Source organism: Ananas comosus, linkage group 3, assembly GCF_001540865.1.
Source record: "Ananas comosus cultivar F153 linkage group 3, ASM154086v1, whole genome shotgun sequence".
Lineage (NCBI taxonomy): Eukaryota > Viridiplantae > Streptophyta > Magnoliopsida > Poales > Bromeliaceae > Ananas > Ananas comosus.
This window is the reverse complement of record NC_033623.1, coordinates 9,565,742-9,589,217: the sequence shown is the minus strand read 5'-3', so window position 1 is coordinate 9,589,217 and position 23,476 is coordinate 9,565,742. Positions and strand designations below refer to the sequence as shown.

General features: G+C 39.4%; 2 protein-coding genes and 1 long non-coding RNA gene across 6 annotated transcripts; 1 reads left to right on the top strand and 2 right to left on the bottom strand.

Moving 5' to 3' along the window:
* LOC109707150 (pentatricopeptide repeat-containing protein At1g05600) lies at positions 3,799-6,242 on the bottom strand. 2 transcript variants are annotated; one of them, XM_020228251.1, is made up of 2 exons: positions 5,086-6,242; positions 3,799-4,571 (listed from the first exon to the last, which is right to left on the bottom strand). In XM_020228251.1, exons 1-2 carry the CDS (start codon positions 6,133-6,135, stop codon positions 4,455-4,457), a joined length of 1,167 nt encoding a protein of 388 aa, XP_020083840.1. In that variant the 5' UTR covers positions 6,136-6,242; the 3' UTR covers positions 3,799-4,454. The 2 variants fall into 2 exon arrangements, with proteins under 2 accessions (XP_020083840.1, XP_020083841.1); XM_020228252.1 differs by having other exon boundaries at positions 4,503-4,628.
* On the bottom strand, positions 18,933-20,680 carry LOC109708121 (RNA-binding protein 38-like). 3 transcript variants are annotated; one of them, XM_020229726.1, is made up of 6 exons: positions 20,370-20,680; positions 20,138-20,282; positions 19,908-20,046; positions 19,760-19,820; positions 19,434-19,674; positions 18,933-19,342 (listed from the first exon to the last, which is right to left on the bottom strand). In XM_020229726.1, exons 1-6 carry the CDS (start codon positions 20,607-20,609, stop codon positions 19,275-19,277), a joined length of 894 nt encoding a protein of 297 aa, XP_020085315.1. In that variant the 5' UTR covers positions 20,610-20,680; the 3' UTR covers positions 18,933-19,274. The 3 variants fall into 3 exon arrangements, with proteins under 3 accessions (XP_020085315.1, XP_020085316.1, XP_020085314.1); XM_020229727.1 differs by having other exon boundaries at positions 19,760-19,799; XM_020229725.1 differs by lacking the exon at positions 19,760-19,820.
* On the top strand, positions 21,124-22,255 carry LOC109707910. Its single transcript, XR_002215580.1, has 2 exons — positions 21,124-21,452; positions 21,908-22,255. It is a non-coding gene; the product is annotated as an uncharacterized LOC109707910 (long non-coding RNA).

The following is a 23,476-nucleotide window of genomic DNA, read 5'->3' as shown; positions in this document are numbered from 1 at the left end:
GTCGTTTGGACGGAGCGAAACAGGATCATCTTCTGCGATGGGTCTCCCGACGCCTCCCGTGCTCTGGAACGAGTCGGCGCTCTGATCAAAGACTGGACTGACGTTTTCGAAATCTGAGATATACCTTTAGTCTTATTCTCTTCGCCCTTTTACTCATGTTTTCCTCGTTTTCCTCTGTTTTCCTCTGTTTCTTCGGTTTTACGCTTCCCGTTTTTACGGATCTGTTTTTCGCCATTTTCCTGCTTTTTTGTTTTGTCGGCTCGGTTTGGAGGCCCTAGTTGCTTCCATCATGTATGCCTAGTTCATTTTACTTAATGAATGAAGCAGGTAGCTTGCTACCTAGTTCTCAAAAAAAAAAAAAAAAAAATTAAAATTTTAAAATTTTAATAAAATTTATATTTACAGCTTATTGATGTATAAAAAATTATATCATGTTAAGCTGAGTCAATTTGTATGGCTAAATTTAATTGTTAAAAAAATAAAATTATAACTAGAAACTTACATAATTTTTTTAAAAATTATTGAAATATAGTAAGTGACATACGATTTTATCGCATTTTGTGCCTCTTGAACATTTCGTTGTGAAAGATAAATAAGAGCTAGCTTCAATTGAATTAAGCACCTCTGTCCAAGCATTAAAACAGATTAAGGATATGAAACATATAAATAATAAGTCAACATATCTGGCTTAAGAAAATTTTGTGTGGAATCACAAGCTCCAGTCTCCACATGATACCTTTTAATCTACGAAAGGAACTTTGCCCACAACAGTGTCTACTCAAAAAAATGGACATGGGATAAAAATAAAACAAAAACATTAATTAAAAAAACTAATAATTTTTCGGAGCACTTCTTCATCCACGCGACTTGTTCATCCAAATCTCATACATTTTTTTAATTTTTAGTTGATAGTTACTCCCCGCACCGAGTCGCTTCTGGATATTCATTGCGAAATATGAACAAACACCTCATCTACATTACCAAATTGCGATATCTAAATTGACACAACCTTGCCATTACATCAATCACAGAAACCCTAATTCTCAAACAATTTGGATTTATCAAGAAGTTTCTGCGATCCTCAAGAAGCGAGCTCTCGCGCAGCGTCCCCTTGAAGAGGAGCCTTAGGAAGTTGCTCACCTCGGCTGAGTTGTGGGCACGCGCGAGCCACGTGAGGAGGCAGCTGAGGCGGCAGCAATTCACGGTGAGCGGGGGCCCCGGCGCAGAACGGCCCAGCGGGCATTTATATAGGCTGTGGCTCGACTTCGCGGGACAATACTTCTCGAAGGAGATAACGTTTTTGGTATTCTCTTCTTCTTCTTCTTCTTCATCGTCCTCATCATCTTCGTTAACACAATAAAAGAGAGGGAAATGAGTGTTAGGTGGGAGATTAGATGAAGATATTCTGTTTTGCATAGAAAATAACAGGTGATGCAAAAGAGAGGGAGCGGGGGGGTTAATGGAGGTGAGGAGTGGATTGAAGTTAAAAGCCCACTTATTGGTGGAATATGGTGTGCATATAATTAAAGGACTGGAGAGGTGAAGAGTTGGACATTGAGAAAAGGTTTGAGGGAGAAAAAATGATCAATATTAAAGAGGAAAAAAGAAAGGAATGTATAAATTAAAGAGCACATTGATTACAGGTCATCAAATAGAAAAGAGGGGAGAGGAAAAGTTAAGAGCAAATGTCAGTTCAAAAAAAAGGCTAGTGAGGTTAAAAGAAAACTTGTCATGTGGCAAAAATATTAGAAATTCATATAAGTTATATATATATATATATATATATATATATATATATATATATATATATATATATATTTTCTATTTATTCAAGAGTTATTTTATTTTATTTGTCATATTAATTTTTTAAATTTTTGTAAACTTTAGAATAAGAAATGTAAGATCTATACCCTCTTTTGAAGTATATAAACAGAAATTTTTGTGTTTGGAATTCAGTAAAATGTATAGAGGCCATCGGAACAAAAGCTTTTCTGTAAATAGACGCATTAACCTTCAATTTTGGTAATTATATTTTCTGAACTTTATCAAATAGTTCAATATGTCTCTCAACTTAATTAAAGTTGTAAATTTCCCAATCGTTTTGTTCATATATATTTCATATAATTTAATAAAGTTTAGAAAAATATAACTGTCAGGATTAAAAATTCAGATGCTTATTTGCCAACGTACTAAAGTTCAGATGGTCTCTGTGCATTTTATCCATTGAAATACAGGTGACCCAAAGGCTAAATTTAATTTTTGATGCTTAAACTCGCTTAAGCGATGTATGGCATTTTAATTCTTAAGTTTTAGTTTATTATAATTTTTTACATTATTGTAATTGAGCTCAAACAATGAAAAGGTAGCGATTCAAAAACATGCAATTTAAGTTGACTGAATAGTGATTTATCAATGTCATCGATAAGGTAGCGATACACTAATATTGTGGTTGATATGATTAAAATGACTAAAGTGTCACCACGTTTACAACATGTCAGCGTTTAGTTAGTTAATTAAACTTGACTATGGTGTTTGATTGAAATAATCTAAAAATTTATACTGAAAAATTATAAGAAATACCGACCGTCGTTAGAACAAGTGGCAAAGGGCTTGGTGGTTGGTACCCGAGGTCCCAAGTTCGAATGCTAGTTGATTTATATTTCCAGCTAAGTTTATTTTTGAATTTGAGAATGATTCACTCTTTCATCCTGTTTTGTTGTTTCAAAAAGATGAAAAGCTGTTTATAGTGTTTACTTTTCGTAGGAGTGAAGATATAAGCAGATTTTGACGGGATCAATAGATTTATTGGATGACTGTTTGGATTCAATTATTCAAATTTGTTAGAAACCATCTTTTTTTTTTTTTTATGTTTTCAGTCAACGCAGCAGCAGAAAACTAGCGACATTTGATTAAGGGTCGGGTTAATCTAACGTAAATTTATAAAAAAATATTTTTTCATAAAAAATATTTTTGGTGAAATTTTTTTTTTAATATTTTGTAGGAAAAAAAATTACTTTTCATCGCCATTTGTTTGGTTGAAAGGAAAAAAAAAAAAAAAAATTTGTTTGATTTGGTAGGAAAAAATAATTGAAAAAATTTTAGGCGGCTTGGTTTTGATTTTTCGCCGAAAAATTGTGAAAATAGTGAAAAAATGAAAACTTCATTTCTTTTATCAAATCCGTAAACATGGAATCAAGCGAGCGAAAAAGCATTTTTCAAATAATTTTCAGCCTCGTTTCAGGCCAAAGCAAACACCCCCTATATCCTGCTAAATTTAGTATGTAGCAATATTATTCATTATATACTGCCAAATATAAAATTTTATCAACATTTTAACATTTATGCTGCTAAGTAGGATAAATTAGCCGCATATATTGTTAATCGCCGCATGATCTAGCGACATTTGAAAATTTTTAATTCGACATTTAAAACTTTAATTTATCTTTCAATGTGCTAATGTAAAAAATTTCCAATAAAATAAACAAATAAAGTATATGATAACTACAGTTTCAAATCACTGACTTTTAATGGTTGAAAAATAATTTTTATTTGAACTTCAGTTCCATGAAAAATCATATTTAACTTGAAAATTAATTACGGGCAAACTAACAGGCCTCGAGGTTGGTGACAGATGCTCTAGTGAATTACAAAAGTCAAGATCCACCAAAGAGAAAGGAAGGTTTGTGAAACTGAGACAAAAAGAACATCCTTTTTTTTTTTTCCGTAAATTGCCTAAGATTGTGTATCAATTCAGTTATTACAAGCGGTAGATCTGATTAATTTTTTTGAGAAAAAAAGTATAAATTACCCACTTCATTTATTCAAAAGAAATAAATTTAACAATAGATGTGAGACAGCAGAGGCCTCCAAGAAAACGGTTCAACGAACAGCAAAATGTGAAGACAGGGCGAGAAGAAAGGAAATAAAAGTCAGATAATATAGTTACAAATACAGATACATCTAAGAAACAAGAACTCATGAATGTTGCATGATAGCAAGCCAGTTAGCTACCTTATTCTCCTCGTGATGATACTGCCCTAATTTTATATCAATTGCAGTCCCCGTGACTTTAATATCCGAAATTAAATGCCTTACTGCTCATGGTATATCATCTTCTCCGGAATTAATCTTCAAAAGTCTTTCCATGACAGATTGTATTGTAGATTAGTTCGTGTCATCCGTTTATTGCAGACATAAAAGTATTCGGACAAAAGGAGCAAGTGAATAGCAGCGCCGACAAGGTAACTATCTACACACACATGCTGAATTTGAGAGGAATAAACTCTTCACAAACTGATGCGAATGATTATTGAAAGAGATCTCATGAACTTCATAGCCATTTTTATTCCTCAATGCCTCTAATGGATGTTTCAGGTATATGATCTCTTCATTTTCCGCACTTGTATCTACTCTTTCAAGTTCCAAATTGTCCTAAAGATACTCCCTATAAAAGGCTAAAAACCTTTCAGAGAAACCAATTTGGCCAAATATAAGAACAACTCATCTGGAATTGATGCTAGTGTTCTCTTCCAATCCTCATACGCAATTAGACGCGGTTTGCATCTCGTAACCTAAAATAACATATCGGTTCTCATAAACTTTGATCTTCAAAGTCTCGCAAAGGTTAACTGGGGCATCAAATATCAGACTAAATCAGATGATATGGAGACACGAACCATTACATTCATATACATCATCAAACAGATTAAGAAGCACTTCAAACTAGACATAATAATGTAGCCACTGAACCAAGATGAAAACCTTTATGGTGTCTAGTTGTTTATCTCTTCTGATGATCACAAGTTGTTCTGCAAAACTAAAGAAATTTTCTCTAGTTGTAGATTCATTTTTCATTCTTTTTCCCCCTTGAGAATTGCCAAATAAGCATGGAAGCTTGGCAAGACTAGCTCATAATTTAGTATCAATTATCATTGTATTATGGCTTGGATTAAAAAATCAAACACATTAATGCAATATATAATATACAATAGTTTGATAATACAGGATGAATTATGATGCACTACCACTCAATATCTCAAAGAATCCTATGCATGAAGATTGCAAAACCAAGTTACTGTGACATACCATAGAGACCAAAGATGCCCAGACGCAATCCGGCGGTGCCCGACCATGGCCGATCATCTCCTCCAGCCACAAAATGGCTTCGTATCTCCGACCAAGTGAACAGAGCCCTTTAATGAGACTACCGAATGTGGCGCTCTCCGGCCGATGGTGCCACTTCAGCATCCTATCGAGGACCTGCGCCGCCTCAGGAGACCGGCCTTCCGAACACAAACCATTAGCCAATATCTCGTATGTCTCTTTGTTAGCAACGCAGCCCACCTGTTTGTCCATCCTCTTCAGATATCTAACTGCTTTTAGGGACTTCCCCTCCTGACAAAGCCCCTTCATCACCAAATTATAAGTCCTCACGGTCGGTACGCAGTTTTTCTCCGCCATCTCCACCTCCAACACCTTCACCGCGTCATCGGCCCGTCCGTCTCCGCACAAAGCTGTGATCTTAGCATCGTACATCGACACCGGCGGCCGAAACCCTCTCTGGCACATTTCGTCGAACACCTTATCCGCACGCTCGAACATCCCTTCTTCGTACAAATCCCCCGCCATTGCCTCGTAGCTCGCGAGGCTCTCCACCCCGCCGACGACGAGCGCCTCGTCGATGACCCTCCTCGCCTCCTCGAGGCTCTTTCCGGCTAGTTCCGGCGTGCGGAACGCGCGCCGCCGCCGCGGCGCCCGGAGCCCCTTCTTGAGCACCTTCCCGAGCACCGCCTCGGCGTCGGCGCCGCGCCCCGCGGCGCAGAGCGCCTCGAGGAGCGCTCGATACGCAGCGACATCGGCGTCGCAACCCCTCTGGGAGATGCGGGAGAGCATGGAGTACACCAAATGGGTGGCCTCGTCGAGCATGCCCGCATCGCAGAGGGATTTAACTAGGGTTCGGTAGGTGCGGCGATCGGGGGAGAAGCAGAGGCCGCGGGAGGCGGGGAGGGCGGCGGAGAGGGCGAGGTCGGGGCGGCGGAGGCGGCGGCAGAGGGCGGAGACGACGAGGTCTAGGGTTTCGGGGCCGAGCTCGACCGCGACGTCGCTTCGCCGGGAGCTCTCGAGGAGTACGTCCATGGCGGCGCGGAGGTGCTGGGGTTGCGGGTGGGAGAGGAGGAGGAGGCGGAGGAGGGAGTGGAAGGAGAGGGTCCAGCGTGCGGAGGAGGAGGAGAAGGAGAGGGGGAGGGAGCGGAAGAGGGAGAGGGCGAGGGAGGGGGAGAGGTGAGGGGAGGGCGCGGAGAGGAAGGGGGTCGTCGGACCATGGGAGGGGAGGAGAGGAGAGACGCGGAGGAGGAGAGGGGAGGGAGAGGGAGAGGGAGGGGAGGAGGAGAGACGGGAGTGGAGGAGCGAGCGAGTAGACGTGGGGGGTGTTTGGCGGTAGGAGGGGTAGAGCTCGGGGGCGCTCGAAGAGGCGGAGGCGCCGCGTGGGTCCATTCTGCTGCTCGGATAGCTCGCCAGCTGCGGCGGAGTCAGGATCGCGCGGCCACCCGTGACTGCGGCCATGCCACTCTGTAGGGTTTTTGATTGTGTAAAATAATGTAATATTAAGTATTGCGATCTATGGAGCGACAATATTTAAGATATTTTTACTTGCATATAGATATATATATATATATATATATATATATATATATATAGAGTTGAGCTATGATACTTTTACAAGTATCACCATCATGGTGCTATTAGGTTTTAAGTTATTGGATCTACTTTTTGATTATTAATAATTCTTGGATTAAACATTATTCCACCTACCACCACCTACCACCATCATCTCAACCTCACATCTCTCCATCCAATGGCTAAAAACACACAAGTATCACCCCCATGATACTTTTACAAGTATTCTAGCCATACTCTATATATATATATATATATATTAAAAATTAATAACGATATTTTGATCAATTAGATGTCTATTAAATATTTTTGAAGTTTTGAAGAATATATTAGATATCAGAGTCTGACTACTATACAATCGGTAATACCTGGGTGTGACAGTAGTCCTTAGTGGGTACCGTCACCGACCTCAACGGCTCACCCACTAAGTCTACAGAAAAGTGCGTAAGAGATAGTAAGGAAAGCTGGGATGAACTCTACAGCTACATGCTATCTGTAGATGTAAAAATGCATCCTCTGACCCAATCTCATTAGGGACTGTGATACACCGGTCCCGCCTATCGAAGCTACACAGTACACCATCCCGAGGGTTTGCCGCTGGAGAGTAAAGTCCAAACCGGACAACTACGACATCAATGCAAAGCAAAGTAGCCAGACTCCGGAGCGGCACTCGTGGGCGCGACCCAACCGAGTATGTAAGCATGTCTCTGTCGAGATCAATCAGGCTCTCACAGGCTGTAGTCAATGCAAAAAAGGGTCTAACTAGTCTAACAACTAAAACTCACGTGCTCTTGGCAAAATCTACTACAATATACAGAAATCTAGGTCCACCGTCAACTACAATGGCATCCAACAGTACAAAATGGTCTACATCCAACTGTAAAATAAGCTCGGCATCTCAGTACGAGCGTAAACTCATCTTACACTAATCCAGATATCCACCGCATCCTAACAGTGGCGATACAAAAGAACCACAGCTCCTAAAGTAAAATCTGGTAACTTTTCATAAATGACAGTGTAGGGTTCAATAGTTTTCTCCTAAGTCAATTCCAAATCCAACATGTAAAACGAATCTAGAATTTAAAGCTCCAACTCAGATTTCACAAAACTATGCAAATCGGTGAATTCAGCTACTAACATGATACTACACATGAAATACACATGCTGACGAAAATCCCAACTTAGGAGGAAATCCAACGATTTGGATAAACTTCAACCCACCTCGAAAAGCTCTTCCAACCACGACGAGAAGTTAAAAGGAGAAAATCCACGCGCTCGCCCGGCCTCCAACGGCGCAACAGCGATGCACACATGCTCGAACGGCCCTCCAGGTCGCCGTCGAAAACCACCCGAGCTCGAGCCGCGACCTCTACCACGAGCGACATCCAAAACTAGAGAGAGAGAGGGAGTAGAACAAAAGTCCTCCTCTCTGAGCTCTCTACACCTATATAAGGGCTAAGGATAAGGTTGATGTTATCGACACATCAGAGGACCAAACTACCCCTCACCTACTCAAAAATCCAGCTGGAGTATCGGTACTCCACTTGAATACCGATACTCGGGCCTTCAGCCGGCAGCCTCGCACACTGGGTACCGGTACTAGCCCGATGCAGTACCGGTACTCGGGCTCGATACCAGTACTCGACAGGTCGGTACCGGTAATCAGCATCACCTGTAACACACTGAACTTTAGCAAATTGCGAGGTTCGAGTGTTTGGTTGGTGTTTTGAGTATTCCCAGGTATTCTAGAAGGTCGTTGACTGTATTTCGACCTATGACTCGCATCCCGAGGAGTGAGGATTCAAACTTAGCACCAAAACCTGAAAAATGCAGATTTTGAATTGCTCTCGGGTTTGACTCTACATGGCAGAGTACCGGTACTGCATTGGCCGAGTACCAGTACTGGACCTGGTACCGGTACGGCATCGCGATGGTACTGGTACCCAACGCGTTTGCTCGCTTACTCGAGGCTCAGGTTTGCGCGAGCTGCTGCCTAGTACCGATACTCCAGCCCGTGTCACCGGTACGCAGTGCAGTGCAGATTGTGCGTTATTGAGGGGTGTTTTTGAGATTATTACAACTCTATATAACACCTCCACAGTCTTTGGAGAGCTCTTTTGAGCCCTAATCCGTGGAGAGCACAGGTAGAACTCCTCTCCATTGGATTTCTCTCTTTTCTTGAGGTTTTTGCTTGGTTTGATCTCTCTTTTCCTCTTATCTTTGCTTCATGTTGGATTTCCACCATTGGAGATGCCTTGGGTTGGAGAGTGGAGCTTTCTTGAGGATCAATTTTCAATCTTAGCTCATTCCAAGCTTGGATTGGAGCTTATTGAGAGGTTAGTACCTTAGATCTTCTTTTTAGATCTTATTTTGGTAGCTTTCTTATGATAAAACCTAGAAATGAAAAATCTATGGTTTATTTGGAAATTTTTGATTTGTAGCTTTTGGAGCTCAATTGATTGGTTTAGAACTTTCCTTTAGGCTGGAATTTGAGAGAGTTTTTCCAACACTTAATGTGAGTTTTGATCTATCTTTGGGTTAGTTAAAGATGAACTCATGGAGTGTTCGTTCATTGCGTCTAACTCTCTTAGAATTTTCTTTAGAGAGCTAGGAGACTAGTGGACATCTTCGTTGGCGCAAACGAAGGGGATCCAAGGAGTTCTTGGTAGGTTTGACCTCACCGAAATAGTTGAACTCCCTCTATATTATATTCCTTATTGTAAAAATAGAAAATCATGCATATTCATGCTAGATAGAGTATCATGAAATTTTAGAATGCATAAAATGTATATGTCATGTATCATGTTGTATGACCCCTATGTAGTAGGGAGAAAAATTGCTTCGTAATTGCATGAAAAATGGCATTCTCATAATATGTTAGAATCATGTATTATTTGATGGTATGACAAGGTTCTATTTGCTTATGAACATTGGACATATGCTAAATATAAATAAAATATAATGTCATAAAGTGGCATTGGACTTGGAACATGTATTGATATAGTAAACCATAATGTTATAAAGTGGCATTAGACTTAGTAAACGGCTACACCCTTATATTGTGATATAGAACTAGATCTTTTGGTTGCTAGTGTTATACCATGTTTGAGACATGATGACTGTATATGTGAGATGATGATTATGCTTGCTTGCCATTTGTGCTTATTCGCACATGCTTGTGTGGGTAGTTCCCAACAAGCCGGCGCTTCGGAGTTGGCTTACGCGACATATGCTCGCTTGTGCGGTATTGGGGTAGCCTACTGGGCCGGGTGGGATAGGCTCATTCTTAGATTGCGAATGTTGGACTACCACGGGCAATTAGGCGGCACAAGCCAGGCTCATTCCTAGAGTGGGAATATTGAACTACGACGGGCAATTAGGCGGCACAAGCCAGGCTCATTCCTAGAGTGGGAATATTGAACTACGACGGGCAATTAGGCGGCACAAACCGGACTACACTTGTGTAGGTCCTGAGTTGAGGTTGGATAATGAAATTTAAACCATTAGTATGACAATTACTACTAGATAGTATAAAGTAGTTGGATTCCTTGGATATGCTTGGTGTATACTATTGGACACGTGGTGACATGCTTAGTGTATAGTAGTATACTTGTTATACATACTTGGACATATTAGTATACTTGATAGACTTGCTTGGTGCATAGTAGTATACCTGTTGGACATGTTTAGAGTATATTAGTATACTCATTGGATATATATTCATGCATGATAGACTAGTAGTATCACTTGTTGGACATCATGCTAATTTGAGGCATAGTAGCTTAGTAAAATTTATACTTGTTAAATTTACTTGTTGCTTAATTTAGTATTCTTTATTACTTTTGCCTCTATAGCCTATTGGTGTATTTCACTGATGTCGGCGGCTTACCCACTGGGAACTATTGTTTAATAGTTCTCACACCCTCTGTGTTGTTGTTTTTATTTCAGAGCCATCCACTCCGGGAGAGGCTCGGGATCGCGGTAAAGGGATCGCTTCTAGCTAGTCAGCGAGAGGTTTTTCTATTAGGTGGTTCACCTCTATTTTTATTTTTGGAAGAGGATGAGATTATTGTACCCGATGTATAGAGACCACCATTTTGTATCTAATTGTATTCATGTGGATCTCTCGATGTATCTTACTTTTGGATTATGATAGCTATTCTGTTATTGTTGATGCCAAATTTGAAATAAACACGCCGACCTAGCCCACGTATGAGCCGAAAAAATAAGGACACGTGGTACACCAGGAGTCGGCAATAAGGCGCCTGAAGGTTTTAGGCGGGAACGGTTGAGAAGTGGGCATAACTTCCATGATGGAGCGTAACTTTCATGAGGAGTGGGCGTAACTTCCACGATCATGGTTACAACCAATCCCCCCACTACTTTCAATCGACCAATAATGTGGGCTGAGAAGACATCACTATAAATAGTAACTTCAAAGCCTGTAATAAGGGTATTTTCCCCCTGCGAACAAAAGACCACCCTTATTTTACCGCATCTTTTTTTCCTGCATTTACCGCTTTTTCTAGGAGTAGCTTGGTAATTAAGAATCCTGGAGTCTGTCTACCCCCTGGGCATCACTCCGTTGTAGACTAAAACCCCTCTTCCTGTACTTTCTACTGGTTCATTCAATAGAAAGTCATTTTCGGCTCTTCAGGCCGGCTAGATCTTGTGTTGTGTTAGCCGTTCGGCTCATCTCCTAGTCGAGTTTCCGGCTTCCCCCGTACATTCAGCTCATCCGGCCGAACCAAAAAGAGAATAGAGTTTTCGGACCCGGCTGATTGGATCCCTTATCAGCTGAATCGCTTGTTCAGTAAAAGGGCGCACACTTCGAGGGTCATCTTTCAGAGCCGTTTCAACCCCGACGTGCTTCCCGAGGAAGATCTTTGACTGGGTCAAGGGTCGGGACGATCGGCACCCAACAATTTTTGGCACGTCCGGTGGGACCTTATTTTTAAGGACGATCCACTAGTTTCTCCTTCAACTGGCAAAACTGCTTAATATTCGCCAGTTGGCCCAATTACGTAGATTTATGGCGATTACGTAGATTTATGGCCCAATTACGTAGATTTATGGCAAAACTGCTTGACATTTGCCAGTTGAAGGAGAAACTAGTGGACAGTCAGCTCATCAAGAGCCGAGTCTAACTCAGGCGCTCGGCCAAATAAGCCGAGTCCTGCAAACTTTAGATCAAAATATCAATCAAAGTACCGCTCGACTAAACACGGTGCTAGCCGCCATCACGGCCTATAATGAAAATATTGCATGAATAGGGCAATTATTGATTCGAAATGAGCAACCAATGACAGGCTTACAAGGGCCTATAATGACACCAGTATTGCAAAATCCTGCGATACCGGTAAATGGACAGCCCCAATACCAGGGGGCACCATTCCAAGCGGCTTACAGACCGACCGTCGTCAATATCGGTCAACAGCCGGAAATTACATGGGAATTGCCACCACCTCCGCCGATGACAACATACCAGCCCCAAAATGTAGGGGCTAGAGCTGGGCGGCAGACTCCAAATATTCAAGGAGCAAATCCCATAGTATAAAACTTCGGACCATTATAAGGACCGAATGCAGCACAAGCACAGATTCCTTTGCAGGGGAACAATAATGAAATATACGCACAAATTAAGGAAGCCATCCGGAATACTTTCAGAATTGGCGCAAGGCCGGCAGTGCGGCCTGTATTTCGTTCCCCTTATACCGCGAGCATAGACGCAGAACATCCGTATACGGCAAACTGAAAAATGCCGAAGTTCGACAAGTTCTCGGGCGATGAGACCGAGAATACGGTTGAGCATGTAGCCCGGTTCACGGCCTAATGTAGAGAAGCGGCCGCTGACTCATTTTTGAAACTTCGATTATTTAACACGTCGTTAACTAAAACGGCGTTTACTTGGTATACAAGTTTATCCGCCAATTTCGTCCAAGATTGGGACGAATTGGAAAGAAAATTTCATAAGCGATTCTATAGGTCGGAGCCACAATTATCGGTCGACGACTTTCTAGGTGTTCGAGTTGCCCAATATGAGCAATTTCAGAGAAAAAGTGAGGACGATCGGCTGCAATAGAGCCGATATAAAAATCAAAGCAAAGGCAAGGAGAAATTCTTGCTAAGAAGAATAGTCGGTTCAAAAAGAGCCGAGCCAAAGTAAAGAATCGGCTGAAGAAGCCGAGGTATATATGGCTGGTAAAGAGCCACTTTTTTCAAGGAGAAATTCTTGATAGAAAAACATTCGGTTCAAGAAGAGCCGAATCAATCGAGTAAAAGTAAGAATCGGCTGATGGAGCCGAGGTATATGCAGCTTGGATGATAAAAAGTCGTTTTCTTTAAGCCGACCAAGACCAGCTAAACTAAAGCTTGGATCTCGGCTATGCTATTGAGCAGTCGATTTGGCACCAATAGTAATCCGAATGTTCATTCGAAAGACTATTGAGGGGGCATTGTTAATGCCAAATTTGAAATAAACACGCCGACCTAGCCCACGTATGAGCCGAAGAAATAAGGACACGTGGTACACCAAGAGTCGGCAATAAGGCACCTGAAGGTTTTAGGCAGGAACGGTTGGGAAGTAGGCATATCTTCTACGATAGAGGGTAACTTCCATAAGGAGTGGGCGTAACTTCCACAATCATGGTTACAACCACTCCCCCCACTACTTTCAACCGACCAATAATATGGGCTGAGAAGACATCACTATAAATAGTAACTTCAAAGCCTGTAATAAGGGTCTTTTTCCCCTGCGAACAAAAGACCACTATTATTTTACCTCATCTTTCTTTCATGTTTTTACCACTTTTTCTAGGAGTAGCTTGGTAATTTAGAATCCTGGAGTCTGTCTGCCTCCTGGGCATCACTCCGTTGTAGACTAAAACCCCTCTTTCTGTACTTTCTACTGGTTCATTCAATAGAAAGTCATTTTCGGCTCTTCAGGCTGGCCAGATCTTGTGTTGTGTTAGCCGTTCGGCTCATCTCCTGGTCGAGTTTCCGGCTTCCCCAGTACATTCGGCTCATCCGGCCGAACCAAAGAGAGAATAGAGTTTTCGGACCCGGCTGATTGGATCCTTCATCAGCCGAATCGCTTGTTCAGTAAAAGGGCGCACTCTTCGAGGGTCATCTTTCGAAGCCGTTTCAACCCCGACATGCTTTCCGAGGAAGATCTTTGACTGGGTCAAGGGTCGGGACGATCGGCACCCAACAGTTATATTTGCTTCTACTTGTTATTAGAGGTTAGATGTCATTATGCTCTGATAACCTACTAGATGATTTATCTTCTTACTTTCATATGTTATTGTTGTAGATGTCTTATATGTGTAGGCATATGGCGGGTCTGGACACGCACTGGGCGGGCTTCCGCTAGGTCCCGGGGCGTGACATCACCTCCCAAGAGCATCCTGTTTTGTAATTCCATTGGGGTACCACTACTCCTCTCTGGTACCGGTACTCAACACTGAAATTCTGCACTTTGCAGATTTCAGTGTTAGAATTCTACTCTCGCCTTATATTAAGTCCGTTTTGTGTCTATTTTGCGCCAAAACGACTCCGACTTGTCCGAACACTCTCCAGATGTGTCAACCAGACTCAGATGCTGAAATCTCACAGGCAACCAAACACCAGGGACACTACATATAATTTATTTGCGAAAATTGTAAGTTTTACTACATCTGTACCTATTTCTATTTCATCTCTTCTATTTATATATATATTGATATATAAAAATAATATATGAGTAAGGCTGGTATGCTTTTGGAAGTATGGAACCCTTCGTGCTTCTAAGTCATTTTTGATGTTGGGCTTTTGAATTGACAATCGGCTCCATTAGACTTGATCTAGAGTATTTGAAGAACCTAAAAAATAAATTTTGTGATATTTTAATATCATTTGCCTAGTGATCGAAATAGCTCAAAATTAATAATTTTAATGGCCGTAGTGAGCTATTTGCAAGTTTAACGGTATAAAAATATCCAAATCACATGAAATTTTGCTAGAAAATTCTTTATAATATATAAAATAAGATTAATATTTTTAATCTCAAATTTTAATTTAATATCATTATATTTTGTAAGATTTTTATTTTCAGCTGTTGATTTTGAGCCATTTCGATTACTAGGCAAATGATATCGAAAAATCGCAAAATTTATTTTCTAGGTACTTTAATACTCTAAATCAAGTCTAATATAGCCGATCGTCAATTCGAAAGTTCCAACATAAAAAATGACTTGAAAGTACGGAGGGTTTCGTACTTTTATAAGCATATATACTAGCCTCACTCATAATATATATACCTACATTTGTACCTATATATGTACCTATATCTGTTTTATTTCTTTTTGTTTATTGATGTCTCTTGGCAAGTCAAAATATTTTAAAATATTTATTTTGTCGATCTTATGTCTTCTATAACATCGGTCTGCTGTAATGCGCATGTAACTTCACTAGTATATAATTAGAGTTCAATCAAATCAAATTAAACTCTAATACAAAAATTAGAGTTTAATTTAAAGTATATATCCAACTAAGTCCTAATGAATACACTTAGGACTCAGTTATCTTTCATCTTGGAGTGAATTTAAACCAAATCAAATTGGACTCCAATACATATATTTAGAGTTCAACTAATGCAAGTTAGACTATAATACATATAATTAGAGTTTTATTTAAATTAAATTTGACTAATCCAAATACATTACTTAGGATTTAGCCAACTTTCACTTTAAGGTGCGTTTGGTTCGCACTATAAAAAATTACTAGGAATAAAAAGATGTCCGAGAATCTTATTCCTATTCATCCTATTACTAAGAATGTGGCATTCCTGTATTTGGTTCGCACGGTCATATTATTTATTCATGTTATTTAATTATATTACAAAAAATATACAATTTATTTATTTATTTATTTATTTATTTATTTAATTTTAGATAATGCTATAAAAAATTCAACATCTTTTTAGAAAAAAGGGAAGAAAACATATATTAGAAAGAGAGAGCATAATTAAAGAAATAGAAAGAGAAATATAGTCGAGATTAGAGAGAGTGAGAGAGTTGAGATTCTAGAAAAAGAGGGAGAGAGAGAACTTACTTTAGAGAGAGAAAAAGAGTTGAAATTTATAGAGAAAAAGATAAGTTTAGAAAGAGACATGAGATTAGAGTATAAAGAAAAATAATACCAACTAGCAAGGGGGTAGGGAGAAAGAAAAATATTAGACATATTATGATTACCCCAATCATTAATATGAGGATACCCACCCTCCCTCAAGGGAATGAGATTAGTACTTTGGAATGAATCTTATTTCCAAGTAAATCTAATATTACCAACTAGATTACTTAGTGCATTTAGCCAAACACCGTCATATTTTTCTATTCCTATTAGATTACTAGGAATCTTAATAAGATAGCGCGAACCAAACGCACCCTTAGAGTGAAATCAAATTATATGTAATCAGACTCTAATACATATGTTTAGAGTTCAATCAAACCAAATTTCAATTAAACCAAATTAAGCTATTATACATATGATTAGAATTAATTTAAATAAAATCCAACCAAGTCCTAATATATGTACTTGAGATTTGATTAATTCTACAGAACACATTGAGCTCTAAAATATAAACTTAGAGCCCATCAAATCTAAATTTGATTAACCCTAATATATATACCTAAGGTTTAATTAACACTTTAGAACATATAACTAAGGTGCAATCAAAATCAAACCCAATTCGACCGCCATGCCATGAAACCAAACAACCCCAAATTCAATCAACCGTCATGTCGTTAAATTGAGCACTTTCTTTTTTATATTTATGCTCTATTCATGTACATTCGAGGTATGCCTCTAATTAAGTTATGTAATTTGCACAATAGCTTATGTAATAAAATTTATCGTTTATTTGATTTCAATCTACTTCATTATTAGCATTTCATATATCTCTTAATCGAAGGTGCTCTAATATTTTATAGGGGAAATAACAGTAGATGCTTGCATCTACCGAAGGCATGGATCCATAATATCTGATAACCTACGTATATTTAAATACTATTTTCAATCATGAATAGTACCCTATAGGAACTAAAAAAAGAATAATGATCATGCGAAATGAGTTACTCGTGGTCGCAAACACGAGCAAATATTTTGACGAAGCTGGTAACTTGAGAAAGGTTTAATTGGAGCATGACTTTTCTCGATTTGGAAGCTACATGAGGAGAGTGGGAATTTAGCAGGACTTCTAATTTGGCGTTTTATAGAGTTCGAGGCACGTTGTCAAATAGGAGAATTGTTGGATTATGTGAAGCCATGCTGAGTAGATATTACAGTGAAAAAGCCGAAGATTTGAGTTTTCTGAATGTTAAGTACTGAAATTTAAAGTTTGAGTACCGAAACTGCGAAGTACCTCAAGAGCTTCTCAAAAGTTCCTTCGAACCCGAAGCGGTGCAAAACTAATTATTGTATTGTGTATCTGTATGTGATTTTGAGTACCGGTACTGAAATTCTAGTAATGTTTAAGTATCGGTACTCGCTGATTACCGGTACTCAACACCAATTCCAATTTGATCCAGGAACACTTTGGAGAGAATTTTTAAGAGAAAATCGACGGCTAGAAGTATGTGAATCGAGGACTTGAATAGATGAAGGAGATCGTTTCCAATTAGAATGAGGATTTTAGGTTTATAAACTCTTATAACTAATTCATGTTTTAAAGTTGAGTTTTATTTTAGACACTCTAGTTGAGAGGAAAAACGTGAAAAACTTTCAAGAAAGAGTTTCTTATAATTCAATCTACTACTTACACTTTTGTGCCAATGATCAATCCAAGAACATATTGAGATGGTCTTGCTTGTAGACATAAATCGATATATTGTTGGCCAAACCACGTAAATCCTATATTATTGTGTTCTCTTGCTCGGTTTATTACTTTGTTATTTTTGTGTTTGCTTTCTATAATCATTCGTGCCTACTTTCATTTACGAAAAATCATGTTTTTGCTGCACTCAAATACCATACGGTTTTGAGGTGTGCTCTCGGCGGGTCCCATCACGAAGGGACAAAAGTTTTATCGATATCATCAATTTGGAAACGATGCGGATAGGCGCCATATATATGGCCCATCTGGCCCATCCAATGGCCCCCATGAAAGAAAAAAAAAAAAAAAAGAGTTGCCCTGTATTTTTAGAGAGAAAGAAAGCAAGTAGCAAAGGAAGAAGGGAGGCCGTCGGATGGGCCACGTGGTGCCCATCTTGCACCATCCCCAAACTATTAGTTTGGGGACGGTGCCCACAAAATTTCTGTCCTTCGCGAAGGGCCGCCTTTCTTATTATTGATTGAGGACTGAAAGTGTTATTTAGAAAATTAATCTGTGACGTTTATATGGGAGGACATGAATTAATTATACTAAAATTTAGTGACTAGAAAAACTCCGTACGCAGGAAATCCTACAAACTAGGTTGCAGGAAATTTGATTCCTAATTTGGCCACTTCTTTTCTGTCTGTGGCAGGCAGGCCCTGTACATGAACCGTATATCCTTCTCCACATGGCACACTCAACCTGACTGACAGCAAGAGAATAAATCCAACCCCGTCAAACCGACGGTCAATCCGCTGCATTCATCCACCCCACGTTCCCTCACATGCCCACCTTTCTCCTCCTCTGCATGCGCGCGCAAACACGAAACACCACCCCGTCTCCCTCTCTCTCTCTCTCTCTCTCTCTCTCTCTTAACCAAAGAAACAAAAGTAGAAATGGTTCTGTTTACTTTAATTTGCTATACTACACACACGCAGCTCTCATTGCTGTTTCTGCTAAAGCTCCAATACACCTGCAACTCTCTCTCTCTCTCTCTCTCTCTCTCTCTCTCTCTTATAAATCACCCAACAAAAGCCATGATACAATGAAGAGAGAAAGAACCCAGAGAAACTAAAGTTTCTGCAGATCATAATAGAGTTTTCTTTTCTTTACATACATAAATTATGTAAATATCTCTATAAAGTTGGTATCCGCGTGCAAGTTCATGGAAAACTTGTTTATTTGCGTACTAGATATTATAGATTCTTGTATAAAAGACCTTGGCAGGGAGATGTATGTAAATAGTTAAGATTTTCCAGATTCTGCATGCAAATACCAACTCTGTAGAAATATGTAGGGAATTTGGCATAATTGAGCAAGTATGTATGCAAAATTTAATTACTTATATACTATCGTTACATAGAATTTAACACAAAAAATATTTAGATCATAAGTTAAGAAAAGAAGTAGACAAAGCACCTGTATCAAAATTAATTAAATACATAGCTTTATGACATACAGATTAAAAAATGACCAGTTTCAAGGTATTGGTCTCACTAAACCATTGCATAATTAATCTAAAACAGCAAAGAAGAGATAGAGAGAGAGGGGGAATGAAACAAACACCCATTAGCTGTCTCTAAAAATTTCAGCTAATTAAAACTGTCTCTCTCTCTCTGAATGAACATCAACAAATACAGAACAACACAAGGCAGTTAGCTAGCAAAGCTTGTTCGTCGACGAATTAGAAAAATGAATCAATAATATTGCATAAGATTGTGAATTCCTTTTTCCTTCTCTATGCAAAATTTTAGGATGTAGAAGGATTCTGGTCATGGATGTTGTTACCTGGAGGAATCTGCGAAGAGCTCGGTGCCTCTGCAACATCAAAATATCAACAATTAGCTCATGTTAGTCCCACCCACTAAATAAATCTTACCAATGTTGTAATAAATCACAAAAATTTTACCTGTGTTTGTAGCTGAAACAGAATTAGCAGAGAACCCATATCCATACTGATGCTGTGGCAAATAAGAGTACTGCAACATTTGAGGGTAATGTATGCCATAGAGAGTTTGTGATTGGTTGTTTTGTGTGTATTGAGTATAATAAGGGGTGAAGTTGTGGTAATTTGCTCCTGTCCCAGCTGTATAGTATGGTGTAAACATTTGTTGTTGTTGTGCTCCTCCACTATATGAACTATAATAATTCTGCAAATATAGAAGCTATTGTAATTAGTTTAATCTTTTTTTATGAATTGTATAAAAGAAATTCGTTTTGTTTCTGCATCCTGACCATTGGGTACATATTTTCTTGGGAGTATGCTCCAGTGTATCTGCAAACATTACACGCTGATCTAAATTGAGCTTCAGTTTTTCTTTTTTTTTTTTTTTTTAAGAAAAAAGAAGAAGAAAAGCACACAACTACAAATTTAATTGAGTACCCATAATTGAAATGGGCATTTGCATATTGAGAAGGGTGGTGGAAATAAGAGGTATTTGTTGCAGTAGCAGCCGATCCATAGTAAGAAGAGGATGCTGCAACATCGGAGCCAATTTGAGGAAGTTGAAACTGCGCCATCGCTGCAATCAAAGAAGCACTTATTAATTATTATTGACGTGCGAACAAAAAATGCTTACTAGTTTTTAGTAAAAATAGAGGAGATTATTTGACCGAAATGCTGCATCGGCGGGGTGGGCGGACGAGCGCGCTGCGTGGAGCGGCACGAAGCCAAGTTGCAGTTTGCACGCCGCCCGTCGATCACGGGCGCAGGATCCTCGCACGCCCTCATCGCGGCGTCGGGATCTCTGAATGTCACCTGATAAAAGCAGGAAGAGAAATTACGAATTAACCAGTATTGTGGAGGAAAAGGAGAGTGAAGAAGGGGAGTCGCGCGTATATTTACGAAGCCGTAGCCTTTGGATCGGCCGGTGTTCTTATCGGTGATAATGACGGCCTCGACGATCTCGCCAAACCGCTCGAAGTAGCGGCGCATGGTGTCGCGCTGCGTCCCCCATGCGAGGCCGCCGACGAAGATCTTCGTGAGCGTGGTGTCGTCGCCATTGCCACCGCCGACTCCGACGCTGCCACCGCCGACTCCGACGCTGCCACCGCCTTCTTGGACTCGACGGGGTAGCAATGCCATTGCGACACCCTCTCTCTCTCTCGCTCTCTCTCTTTTCTCTCTCTCTAGCCTTTTGTGTAGAGGGAAGGAGAGGAGGGAGCAAGGGAGAGAGAGAGAGGAGGAGAAAGAGAGTGTACGTAAATATAAGGTAAAAATGTATGGGGACAACTCTAGTATAGGAAATTCAGAAGTGGCCCCTCAACTTTATTTTTCTTTTTTAAGATTCTTTGTCTTTAAATTTTTTGGAATTGAATAATTTGAATTAAGTAAATTCAAATTTTATACAAATATTGATGTATTTATTAAATTTAATAATTTTATTTATTTTTTAATAAATAGAATTATAATAATTAAGAGTTAATAGCAGATAAAGTTATTAAATTTAATAAAATATATATTTTCAAACACTAGTAGTGTGATGGAACTCGATTTATATTTAGCACTCTCTCTCACAGTTAATCTTAAAATATTATGACAGGCCCAAAACGTGAATTGAGTTAATATATATAGANATATATTTTTTCTCCTTATATGTCTGATCTCTTCTCCTCAACATTATAATTTAATTGGAAAAACTAGTAGGAAATGCTCGGTCAAATTCACTGATATTTTTTATCATCTCTTTTTGTAGATACCTGATATTTTGTTGTAATTACTAGGCTTCCGAAGTAAGCCTCCTTTTTTTCTCTCTCTTCAAGAGCTGTATATGGCAAGAAGGCAAGGAAAGACCCAGAGAGAACAAATGAGATTACTGGTATTTATGCAAGGCAGTGTGTTGAGCTGGCCAAAGAAATGCATATTCCATTCATTGATATCTGGTCAAAAATGCAAGAAACTAAAAGGATGGCAGAAACTTTTCTTGAGGTAAGTCATATGTTTGAGCTCCTATGTTCATTTTGACTGTCATTTCTTATTATGTCTAATTTTGTCTGTGTCTTTGATGCTTGATTTTCCATAGGTTGTCTAAGAGAAGATTACTTAGCACCTAAATCTGTTTTTTCTTGTTTATAATATATTTTTTCCAGCCTCAAAATGACTGTACATGCTTACCGAATTGATAATTAGTTGTATCATAGTATATGCCAAGTAAGAACCGTTGTGAGAGAAGTTTTGTGTACTTCTTAAGCATTAGCTACAGGTAGTTTAAACATTTTAGTATGTACTGATGTTCAATGTTGAGATCTTGTTGATCTGAAACTTGTTGCCTTAGCAAAGTTGTTATCTACGTACTTGGCCTCTTTATTCTTATATTGTTTTCGTTATCAATTCAGGGATCAACAAATGTTGAAAAGCTAATTTTTTTTAATTTTTATTTGCAGATTTATAAGAGATGGTGACGAGAAATATTTTGGCAGGTCATTGGCGATGTATTGAATCAAGTTTAAAAATTTAGACATATTTTCAAAACTTTACATTTGATAGCACGTGGAAATGATAAAAACTCTATTATTGTGTTTTGTTTTTTGGTTGTGTTGGGTGATTGTATTAGGTGACAATGCAATGATACTCTAACATGGTTCTTGTTTTCTGGTTGTGTTGGGTGTTGTCCCAAACTTGTAGATGATTAGTTCTTTTCAACTTCTTTCCGTAAATTTTCTTGTGTGAGCATATAATCTCTGTTGTGAGAGACATAATTCGATGCAAAATGTTGGATTTCTGTTTGTTGATATGTGGTTTGTTTGAAAAGCTTTCTGTAATGATATCCTAGGCTTGATTGACTATGGAACAGGTTTCTAAGATGAACTATATTGTAAAGATTATTTATGCTCTTCTTAAATAATATCTATTATTACTAATTATTTTTTTAAAAAAATTAATTTTATATCAGAAAAATAGTGGCGACAATAGTCGCCGCCATTAGTCATAATAATTATGTAAAGTTTTCGCGGCGACAATATGTCGCCGCTAATTATCTAACTTGTCGCGGCGACAATTTGTCGCCACCAAATATTCTGGTCCGGGCCCTAGTTGCTAATTATCTACTTTTGGCGGCGATCGTTTGTCGCCGCTAATTATCTAACTTTTGGTGGCGACTGTTTGTCGCCGCTAATTATCTAACTTTTGGCGGCGACACATTGTCGCCACCAAATAGTTTTACCGACGGGGTTTTAGGCGGCGGCATGTGGCGACAAATTGTCGCCGCCAAAACGTTTTTCGTGGCGACAATTTGGGCTATGGTGGCGACATTTGTCGCCACTAAATCTTGTACCTGTAGTAGTGTTGCCGGTACTTTAAATGTGATGCTTTTAAGCGTTGTTAAATTGTGTTGTCCCTGGTGTTAGTGGTCTGGGATACTTCAGTATCTGTGACTTGTCGGCACGTCTGATGGGTGTCGTGACAAGTCGGAGTCGTTTTGGCGCGAAATGGGCGCAAAACGGACTCAGCGTGATGCAAGAGTGGAGTTCTGACACTGAAATCTGCAAAGTGCAGGATTTCAGTGTAGAGTATCAGTAGCTGGGGAGGAGTACCGGTATCCCAGTGAGATTGCAGAACTGGATGCTCTCGGATTTGCGCATGTCTGATGTTGAGTATCGGTACCTATTGTGAAGTACCGGTACTGTATCGGGCTGGTACCGATACCCAGCGCGCGAGATTGCGGATTAAGGGGCCGAGTATTGGTATTCAAGCTTAGTACCGATACTCTAAGTGGAAGAGTGAGTTAGTAAGGAGTATTTTGGGCCTTTTGATGTGTCGTTCATCTCAACCTAATCAGCCTATATATATATGCGTAGGGAGTTTTAGAGAGCAGGATACTTCTTCTTTTCCTCTCTCTCTCTAGCTGGTGTACGCCGTTCATTGGGAAGTCGTAGATCGAACTCATTCGGATTTGATGTTTCTTCGGATGATCGTTCGTGCGCGTGGGTGTCTCGGTTGAGCTATTGGAGGTC